The following is an 11,131-nucleotide window of genomic DNA, read 5'->3' on the forward strand; positions in this document are numbered from 1 at the left end:
TTGCTTCTTTATTCTTCTCACTTTATAAACTTTTCTTTTATAATGTCACCCAAGTCCATGTCTACAATTACTACAATTACTACATCTGCATTTGCCATCTGTTTCTTTCTGTCTAGCCCCTGGCCCATTTATACAGTCACCTTTCTGGATATATCCACCTAAAAGTTAACATATCAGCATTTGAACTCTTTCTATCTTCTCTGTATCTCACACTGCTCCTTTTCTTTTCTCCTTAGGTCAGTGAATGAACCCTCTTCTTTTCCAAACTGCTAAAGGCAGGAAAAGAGTCATCCTAAATATCTTAACTTATATGCAATTAATTGCCAAGTCCTATCTGTTTTGCCTCCTAAGCATCTCTTATATCTGTTCTTCTCTGTCCCTTCTGCTGATGCTGTAGCTCAGACATTCATTGTCTCTCATTTATTGCAATAGCTGTCTTACTTTTCTCTTTGCTTCCAGTCTCATTATCATCCCATCCATAACTATTCTGGGGAATCTAACAGGTATCTCTGATCATGTAAACCTCTTGCTAAAATATCTTCAGTAGTTATCCATTGCCTATAAGGGGGGAAAAAAGCGAATTCCTTAACATGGAAATTAAGCATCAACATAATCTGGCACTTAACTTCCTGTGCAGGCTCAATGAGCCCTTCTTCTCCTGCTTTGTGCTCCAGAAATCCTGAAAACATATAGTTCTCCAAACATTCTCTGGTCTCCCATACTGCCATGGCTTTCACATCCTATCCTCCTCTCATGGAGTATCTTGCCTTCCCCCTTGCCCTGCTCCACAGTCACAGTTCTACCAAGCTCAAATTCCAATGTTACCTTCTTACCATTTTACCATCTTAGAGGTGTCCACTCTGACTTCCATTGTAGGTTTAGGTCCTGTTCCCTTTGCATTCCCATTACACTTTGTACCTGCTTCTGTTTTTAGTATATATAATGTGTGTATATCAATGAACAAAAGTAGAATAATATGAACTGGAGTTGTAGGTATAATTGAAGGATAAAGTACGATTTGGCTAGGTGAAGAAAAGTACAGAGAATATTTTAAATGAAAGAAACTCAGTGGTACACCTGGAGCAAGCTTGTGCTGACTTGTGAGAGATGATTATTAAATTCTTGGTAATCTTTCAGCCATTATTAAAAGTTTAATTATGTAAACTTTCAATTAAATAATTAAAAACAAAGACTGTAAATATTCAAAACTAATCACTTCCTAATTGTTCTACTACATATTACTGTTATCTGTGTTCTTGAGATTATTTGCCTTTTTATTTGTATCTATATGGTGGAAATGCTATATAATGGTGTGCTACTATGCATTTCTTCTCAACTTCGTGTTCAGAGATGTCACACTGGTAGCTTGAAATTAATCATAATGGGAATATTTATACCATGGAAATCAGCAAACACTGCATATTAGGACTTGATTTATTGCTTAGACTTATGAAAGTGATGGAAAATGTTAATAGTGCAGATTAAATTTAACAGTATATTATGCCTATAGCTATTACATTGTGAATAGCACAAAAAGGTGAGGGAATATTCTTCTAGTATTTGAAAACTATTGTCTAATTTAGCAAAGGAGTTGCCTAATGAATGAGTCAAGTCGCAATATCTTTCTGTGTTATTTTACTTTCATCTTAGTTGTTACAGTCAACAAGAATATCAAGCAACATTCATATGAGAACTATATTCATTTGTTAATTGCAACCATAGGTTGGCTACAGATACAAGAGTTTGGCAAAACTCAATGGAAACATTTGGTGAAAATCAAATATATGGAATTTACAATTAAGCATGCTATATATTTTATTATTATTTGTAAATTGTGTGCTACATATCCTTTACCTATAATAAATACATATAATAAATGCAAGTATATATATGCGTACATTTTTTGGAGAAGCAGTTATTAAACATTTATTAGCACACTACTATGGAAAACTGCAAAACTAAAGGCATGTATTCCCTCTAACAATCTTATGACATAGATACTATTATTATTCTCATTTTGCAGAGGAGAAAACGAGGCTCAAGGACTTTAAATTGCTTGTCTAAGATCATACAACTAGTAAGTGAGAGAAGTAGAATTTTCACCCCGGTAGTCTGGTCCTAAGCCCAGGCTATAAACAATGGATAACACTGAGGATTTTTTAGCAGGGAGAAGAGCTGGAAGAAGGAAGACCATTTTAGAAATTATAAAATTCATTTTAGAGTAAAGTTATTCTCATATAGGAATTAAGAGGGAAAATTAATTATCTCTAAAAGAATCCACTGAAAATTAAATTTAATGCAACTATCAATATATGTAATACAGTAAATAGAATTGGTTGAAAACAATATTCAACAATGCTTGACCCAATACTTTGAAAACTACTATTCAAACTTCAGTTTAGTAGTTGAAAGATGTATTTGATATATCAATGGAAAATGATGTTAATGATTTAAAAAGTACCTTCCTCTTTTATACATACACATGACAGATTTCTCTAGATGGAACTATCCTACAACTTCAGATGAGAAAGCCCCTCAAACAGTGCTATTCAACAGACATCTTAATGCATCTGGAAACCAGAATTTGACAGATGTGGATAAAAATAATGCTTCATTCTCAGAAGTTTTGAATGTGAACTTTGAATTGGGAGATGAAATTTGGGATGATTTTGATGATGAGAACTTATTAGAAGTGACCAGTTTTTCAGCCAGTACTGAGAAGACAAAAACATCAGGTAAAATTGTCTATTAGCATGAAATAATTTCATGAGAAATTCTTTGAATATTTTTCAGTTCAGTTTCTGGGACTAATTTTCTTTGCCTTTTTTATGTGTTTGTTTAATTAGCTTTGGTTTGTTAAGATTGTGATTTTTTAGCAAAACTGAAAATGTGACCCTTCCATAAATCACATTTCCTCCTAAGGACAGAGGTCAAGGTTATTCCATTATAATGATACAGTATATGACCTTTTTCTCTTCTATTGCTCCCCTGTCTTGTTAAAAACTCTATTTAAATAAAAAATGTTTATTGAATTTTCCCTCATAAAACAGACTATCCAGCTTTCAATTCTGTGATCACACATAATTTGCTTATGTTTGTGAAGGACAAAATTATTCCATTTTTTTTAAAAGATTTTATTTATTTGAGAGAGAGAGAAAGAGAGTGCATGCATGTGCATGAGTGAGGGAGGAGCAGAGGGAGAGGGACAAGCAGACTCTGCACTGAGCACAGAGCCCCACACAGGGCTTGATCCCATGACCCTGAGATCATGAGCTGAGCCAAAATCAAGAGTTGGACGCCCAACCAACTGAGCCACCCAGGCGTCCCTAAAATTACTCCCATTTTTAAAAAAGTATTCATCTGCTATCAGGAAAATGAAAGATACCTTTTATTTCTCATAGACATATTGATTTTTTTCAGGCATAAATAAACAATAGGAAAGGATTAGTTTCTATACTAGATATTGTATTTAAGTCATTTACAACCCCAAAATAATGGGACTTAGTTTCTGAATTACTGGCAGATTTACTCTATGTCATTAAAACAGAAAACTAAAATCCTGCTAAATATATGAGAAGACAGCAAATTGGAGATACTCTGTCCCATGATGGCTGACAGGAGGAAATCAGTACCTCAGAATTATAGTTACCTCTTAATATATCCCACCCCAATGCTCTTTTAAAAAATCTTTTTAAAGGAAGCAATTAGAAGTTGAAATATTATTGTTTCAGGATTCTAAGAAATACCTAAAGAGCTATTATTCCTTCCAGAAGGAATAGGATTTGACCACCTTCACAAAGTAGGCCAGGAAATCTATGATGTGGAGTCAGTAGGCACAATTTCCTATGTCAATGGACAGCTACTAGTCCCTACCTCAAAGTTAAAAGTCATTGTGTATAGCAATTTAAGAGGCGGTTCGTACTGATCCCTTGAGGTAACCGAATCTGTTTCCTGGCATTTAATTTCAAAATGTTATCTCTTTACATAGGATTTGGAAACACTTTGTGTTCAAGTACCAGGGGAAGTAAGATATTCCTCCAAGAGTCAAAGAGCAAATTCCAAGGAGAAATGGCAAAAAGGCAAGTTTTAGAATTTTGGTTTGGAATACTTTACAACTATATATCCTCCTGACACATAATTGGAGATGGGGATTAAATTATTAGATGTCAAAGAAGCTCTAAGGTATTAGCCAACCTGAACCTTCTTATTTTTAGAGCTGTGTTTCTTAAAGTGCTATTGACAGACCACCTACTTCAAAAGTATTAAAATGTATTAAAAATGCACATTCCTGGGCCCTACACTAGACTTACCAAATCATGGTCTCTGGAGCTGGAGCCCAGGAATTTTTACTTTTCAAAAAACTTGAAAACTGAATAGGAGATTGACAGGTAGAAAAAGAAGGATAAGGCATTCCAGGTAGAAGAAGCATGTGTAAAGGTATAAGGCTTGAAAAGGCATCTCATGCTCAAGGGTCAGTAAAGCATCAATATGGCCACAGCATTAAGGCTGAGTGCTGAGGTCTGATTCTAAAGAGCCTCAAATGTTGTATTTAGATAACTTTACCATATCCAGTAGGTAAGGGTTACAAACTCAAACTGCCTTCAGGATTTGGTGAGCCAAAGCCAACTGAAGAGTGTCCCATATAAAAGGCACAACTGTGGAGATATCACAATTCCAAATTTCAAGATATACTACAAAGCTATAGTAATCAAAATAGTATGGTACTGGCACAAAAATAGACACTGGACCACTTTTTTACATCATATACAAAAATAAAATGGATTAAAGACCTAAGTATAAGACTTGAAACCATAAAACTCCTAAAAGAACATATAGGGAGTAATCTCTTTGACATCAATTTTAGCAGCATGTTTATGGATATGTCTCCTGAGGCAAGGGAAACAAAAACAAAAATAAACTATTTGAGACTAGACCAAAATAAAAAGCTTTTGCACAGCAAAGGACACCATGAACAAAACAAAAAGACAACCTACTGAATGGGAGAAGCTATTTGCAAATAATGTATCCAATAAGGGGTTAATATCAAAAATATATAAAGAATTTATACAACATACACCATAAAACCAATTTGATTAAAAAATGGACAGAGGGCCTAAATAAACATTTTTCCAAAGAAGACATAGAGATGGCCAACGGACACATGAAAAGATGCTCAACATCACTAATTATCAGGGAAATGCAAATCGAAACCATGAGATATTACTTTGTGCAAGTCAGAATGGCTGATATTAAAAAGACAAGAAATAGTAAGTGTTAGTGAGACTGTAGAGAGAAGGGAACACTCGTACACTGTGGGTGGGAATGTAAATTGGTGCAACCACTGTGGAAAACAGTATGGAGTTTCATCAGAAAATTAGAAATGGAACAATCCAGTAATTCCACTACTGGGTATTTATCCAAAGAAAACAAAAACACTAATTTGAAAAGATGTATGCAGCCCTGTGTTTTTGCAGCATTATTTACAATAGCCAAGATATGGAAGCAATCCAAGTTGTGGGTAGCAATAGATGAATGACTAAAGAAGATGTGAGATATTTGTATATCTATAATACTACTCAGCCATAAAAAAGAATGAAATCTTGCCATTTGTAACAACATAGTTGGATCTAGAGGGTATTATGCTAAGTGAAATAAATCAGACATGTGATTTCACTTAGATGTGAAATCTAAAAACAAAACAAATGAACAAATAAACACAAAAACAGACTCTTAAATACAGAGAACAAACTGATGGTTACCAGAGGAGTGGTGGGTGGCAAAATATATAAAGGGAATTAAGATGTACAAACTTCCACTTAGAAAATAAATGTCATAGGGTTGAAAATTACAGCACGGGGAATATAGTCAATAATACTGTAATGACATTGTATGGTGACAGATGGTGACTAACTACACTTATTGTGGTGAGCATTGAGTAATGTATAAAATTGTTGAATCAGTAAGTTGTACATCTGAAGTTAATATAACATTGTATGTCAATTATACTTCAATAATAAAAAGTAAAATAAAAATAAATAAAAGAATCAACCACTACTCAGCTCTAACCAGTTGTTGCTGTGTAGGAAATAAGTGTCTAGCGTTGTCAAATATTCTGATTTTCAAAAAAAAGCTAGGAATCTAGAATTTGATGTGACATCTCCTGACTTTTAAATTTTAAGACCTAATTTTTTAAAATGTGACAAAATTGGGCATCTGGGTGGCTCAGTCGGTTAAGCCTCTGCCTTCAGCTCAGGTCATGATCCCAGAGTCCTGGGATCGAATCCCACATAGGGCTCCTTGCTCAACAGGGAGTCTGCCTCTCCCCCCCCCCACTGGTGCGCTCTCACTCTCTTGCTCTCTCAAAAAAATAAATATTTTAGTATATGTGCTGCCGAAGCGAGCACTCGCAAAGATAAATAAATAAAATAAAATAAAATGTGATATAATCTATAGCCCCCCTCCAGCTGTAGCCTAGTTTTTAATGTCCATGTAAGCAGTAGGAAGCTTTCCAGGATACTTAAGCACAGGATAAACAATTTGATAAGACAAAAATTATTCTAGTGATTTGTAGATGATATATACTGGTATGATATGATATATAGAATGAGTTGCAGAAGGTGGGACAATGAGAGGCATGGTGGCCAGTACGAGAGGCAGGCTATGGTGAGGCCTAAACTAGAGCAGAGGTGTTGGAAACTGAGAAGTAGAGTTGGATTTTTGAAACATTTCATAGCACATACTAGATTTAGCAACTGATAGGATATAGTAGGTGAGGAAGAGAGAAAAATACATGGCAAGTGGGTAGATGAAGATGTTATCTGAGAATATAGGACACATAGACATTTGGAAAAGAAAATAGTAATTTTTTTTTTTTTTTTTAAAGATTTTATTTATTTATTTGACAGAGAGAGACACAGTGAGAGAGCGAACACAAGCAGGGGGAGTGGGAGAGGGAGAAGCAGGCTTTCCGCCGAGCGGAGAGCCCGACGCGGGGCTCGATCCCAGGACCCTGGGATCATGACCTGAGCCGAAGGCAGACACTTAACGACTGAGCCACCCAGGCGCCCCAAGAAAATAGTAATTTTAAAAATGTTCAACTTCAGGCGCCTGTTTGGCTCAGTCGGTAGAGCATGCAACTCTTGATCTCAGGGTTGTGAGATCAAGCCCCGCGCTGGGAGTGGAACCTATTAAAAAATGTAAAAAAAAATTTTTTTAAATGTTCAACTTGAAGTATTTTTGCAGAAATGTGAAGTGCATCTGGATATTGGACTTGATTAGAAGTCATGGAGAGGAATTATAGCCACAGCCAAAACTTTCCCCAGAAGAAATACTGACAACTTTTTGTTCAGGGTCTAATTTACTTAAGTATTATTTATTTCTCCTAGTTTAAAATATAAGAAATTTGTGGTGTCTTTTGGTAATTTTTTTATTGTTTAGTCATTTTGCTGATTATCAGCATGACAGAATCACAGATTTCAGAGGATTCCAGAGCTGAAAGGTGCTTAATTTAAGCATCGTTTAGTCTTCCCACCACCAGATATTTGAATCACCATCCTACATCACTGGCAGGTATTCATGCCATCTCTACCAAAGCAGCTCTAGTGACCAGGAGCTCATTCACTCCAACATGCTTGTTCCATGTTTGGATCTCTCAGACCATTCAATAGCTTTTAAGAATATTGGCCTAAAATTTGTCTTCTTGCTATTTGTATTCATTGGTTCTAACTCTGAGTCATACAGAATAAACAGATGAGAAGCATCAAAGTAGAACAAAGCTGTGGGTGTAAAGCAAAAAAATTAGGTAGGAAGTAGGAAGATACAAGTAGAAAAATAACAAAGCACATAGACAGTTTTGTGAGCCATACCTTTAGAAACTATAAATAATTTAGGGAGAGTTTAAAAGTAATGAACAGAAAATAAGTGGATTTAAAAAGGAATCCTTAGCAGGAAGTCCCTAAAGAAAAAATTGTGCCAGAAGTTGGTACTGGAAAGAAGGCCTGTAGGACCTGAGGACTGGGAGTGGAAAGGAGTCATGCTTTTCATTTTACACCCCTTCTTACTATTTTAATTCCTTGCCTTTTATCAAAGACAAAAAGATCCAAGCCTATCAATACATCTACTTCTCTACTACCTGTACCCACTGCTTTTTACTCCCTAGATGGCTGTCATATTTTAGCCTGTAAGTGTCAACTTAAATTGTCACCTCCATAGAGAGACATGCATTCATGACCACCTTTTTAAAGTGGGTTTGTGTCTCCACACTATTTCCTGTAATATTACTCAGTTAATTTCCTTCATATCACTTCAGGATCTATAATTATGTATATTTATTGTTTACTCATTGTCTGCTCCTCTACTAGATGTTAACTCCCTGAGGATTTGTTTACCTCTTTATACCTAGCTCCTAGTACAATATCTGGCATATGGTAGTGAATAATAAATGTTTTTTAATGAATGAATTTAATACAGAAGATTGAAGTGTAGTTTTACATAGGAAGGTAAGTCAAGGTATCTATATACAGTGAGACCAGAATAGGGAAAGGAGATTAAAAGTTAAGTAAAGTGGGATTTAGAAAAGATTTACAGACTGCTAGGTAATAGAAAATTAAGCATAAGACCCAATTTTAAAGAAAATTATTGCTTATCTAATTTGGAATATAGGAATTGGTGTTTTGTCTAAAGGAAAGGAGCTACACTAAATTTTCCATGAGTCTAAGAAACAGCATAATTTTTTTGGTAATAAATATGATAGACTTTAATCATATTCCCCAAAGAATCACTATTGATCTAAATTAGAATGGTTTGTTTCTCTTATTTGCCATATTTTACAAATAATTAATTTTGATTTTTAGTTTTGTTTCATCACCTGAGAAGCCAGATATTTACTTATCAAATTCTCCTGTGTTCAAGTTTGATGCATCTTCCTTGAAAAAATTACCTCAACAAGCTGGAAATGCAAATATTGTAAGAAGCACTTCATTGTTTTTCTTTTAAATTCTGTCTGGAAAAAAAAAAATAAATAAATTCTGTCTGAATAGTTAAACTTTCAATGATTGCCTTTTTTTTTCTGTTAACCTCAAAATATAGGTCCATTTACAAGAAAGAAAACAACAAAGTCTGTCACCAGAAATTGAAAAGTTGTGCTTTACTCACTCTGAAAAAATACCAAATTCTTCACATTTTGTTAAGAAAGTGGATTTCTTTATTAGAAACAGTGAATGTAAAGAGGAAATTGATTTCAGGTAAGAATTCTTTAAAAACATTTCAAGACTATACAATAAGAACTTTCTATGAAGAAATTCAGCATTCTTTTTTCCTTGGTTTATTTTGTTTTGTTTTATTTTATTTTATTTTTTATAGGGATAGAGAATGAGAGAGAGTAGAGGGGCGGGGCAGAGGTAGAGGAAGAGAGAGAATCTCAAGCATGCTTTCTGCGCAGCTTGGAGTCCAATGCGGGGCTCCATCTCATGACCCTAAGATCATGACCTGAGTCGAAATCAAGAGTGAGCCACCCAGGCATCCCTTTCCTTGGTTTATTTTAAAGATCAGAATCTAAACATTTTATTTACTTAAAAACATTGAATATTTAGACCCCTGGTGACCTAAACTCCTTAAGAGAATTCATAATATTAAGTATCTCAATTTTTGAGAACATATGTTTAATATTTTTAATTAAAACATGCTGTATTGGTAAACTTTGTTTCACTGATTTGAATACAACATATTGATAATATAAAGTGTAAAATCACTTAAATACAAATGAGATTGGCTAATTTTTCAGACGTTCAGTTGTATTTTAGCCAACCAGTTCTTTTACAATTCTACAGGTTCAGTGAAAAGTCAGATTAAGTCTACTCAGTTCCCCCTCAGCTGGTCACTTCTAGGGATAACTGTAGCAGTTTCTCTCCCGTTTGAAGAGTCAAAGTTTATAGACTTGTTCACACACTGATTAAATGACATTACTTTTTAAAAACTTTAAGGAAATACCCAAGAGACTGGATCCCTACTTCTCACAGTTTATGAAGTCTGATTCCCCCCCCCCCCAGACTTCTTACTAGGTTATAACATATTGAATGAAGTTCATTTGATACATTAGCCTCTCAGCAATCTATATATATTTCTATATTTGCTTTTCCCCCCAGTAGGTATCATCCTGATGATGAAGCTGATGAAATGAAATCTTTTCTGGGAATATTTGATGGTATTTTCTAAAGCAAACCAAAAAAATTCATCTCATATTAATAAGGCAAGGTATATATGCACCCAATTACAAAGCATGCCTTTTCTTTTTTTTAAAGTAGTTCATAATTGTTCAAATTTTTTTTCTCTTGGATTTGATCAATTTTGTTGACTTATTTGCACCAATTTTTTGGATTGATTTATTTTCCTATTGTAACTTCATGAAAAGCACTTTTACAGTGGGTTTGTTTCAATAAGCTGAAAATTAAGTTGCATTTAGAAATTATTTGGTTATTAAATGCATCTCGATTGGATTTTGACAGGAACCAATAAAAATACCATTTTTGTATTAAGAAGAAAGGTATTCTATGAAAGCAAATAATGCTAGGTCAGTGAATCGATTTATTGTATGGATTATTCACCAATACTGTTTTGTTTTACTAAAGATTTTTAAGAATCCAGTGGCTATCAGAACCTGTTGTTATATAACTTCAAATAATAATAAATGAAACATTAATCAATATAGATTATTGTTCTCCTTTGGCTTGTTTTCCAGTGTGGTGAATTCTAAAACCTTGTTACATTGACTTTTACTACGGCAAACACTATTTCATGTTATTTTCCCATGAATTTGTTCTCAAATTTATTTATATTTATTGATAAGTAGTATATAAGCAGTCTAAGCAGTGTTTATTATTTAATTTATTTATAGATACATGTGTAGTTGAAGCCCACTTAAGAAATTTTAGGAATTTTTCTTTAAGCATAAAAGCCTTAGAGACAAGAGAAGTAAAGAAGAGAAACTTCTAGATAAGATTGTCATTGTTGTCATTGGTAAACGTTTATGAAGCATCATACATATTAAGCATGGAGAAAAAGCTTAAAACTAAGAAGCTTTATTATGTGTTGAAAAATAAGGGCAACCATTTCCTTTATTTTAGTCATCTTTACA

General features: G+C 34.1%; 1 protein-coding gene across 1 annotated transcript in view; it reads left to right on the forward strand.

Moving 5' to 3' along the window:
- Positions 1 to 10,704, forward strand: part of HFM1 (helicase for meiosis 1) — a 112,953-nt gene extending 102,249 nt beyond the window's left edge. Inside the window, exons 35-39 of the mRNA XM_078072777.1 lie at positions 2,490 to 2,735; positions 3,989 to 4,079; positions 8,853 to 8,964; positions 9,088 to 9,242; positions 10,143 to 10,704. Coding sequence (XP_077928903.1) covers positions 2,490 to 2,735; positions 3,989 to 4,079; positions 8,853 to 8,964; positions 9,088 to 9,242; positions 10,143 to 10,212 — 674 coding nt within the window. The 3' untranslated portion in view covers positions 10,213 to 10,704. The remainder of the gene's footprint in view (positions 1 to 2,489; positions 2,736 to 3,988; positions 4,080 to 8,852; positions 8,965 to 9,087; positions 9,243 to 10,142) is intronic.
- Positions 10,705 to 11,131: the final 427 nt, after the last annotated feature.

The sequence above is a fragment of the Halichoerus grypus genome, chromosome 5 (assembly GCF_964656455.1).
Source record: "Halichoerus grypus chromosome 5, mHalGry1.hap1.1, whole genome shotgun sequence".
Lineage (NCBI taxonomy): Eukaryota > Metazoa > Chordata > Mammalia > Carnivora > Phocidae > Halichoerus > Halichoerus grypus.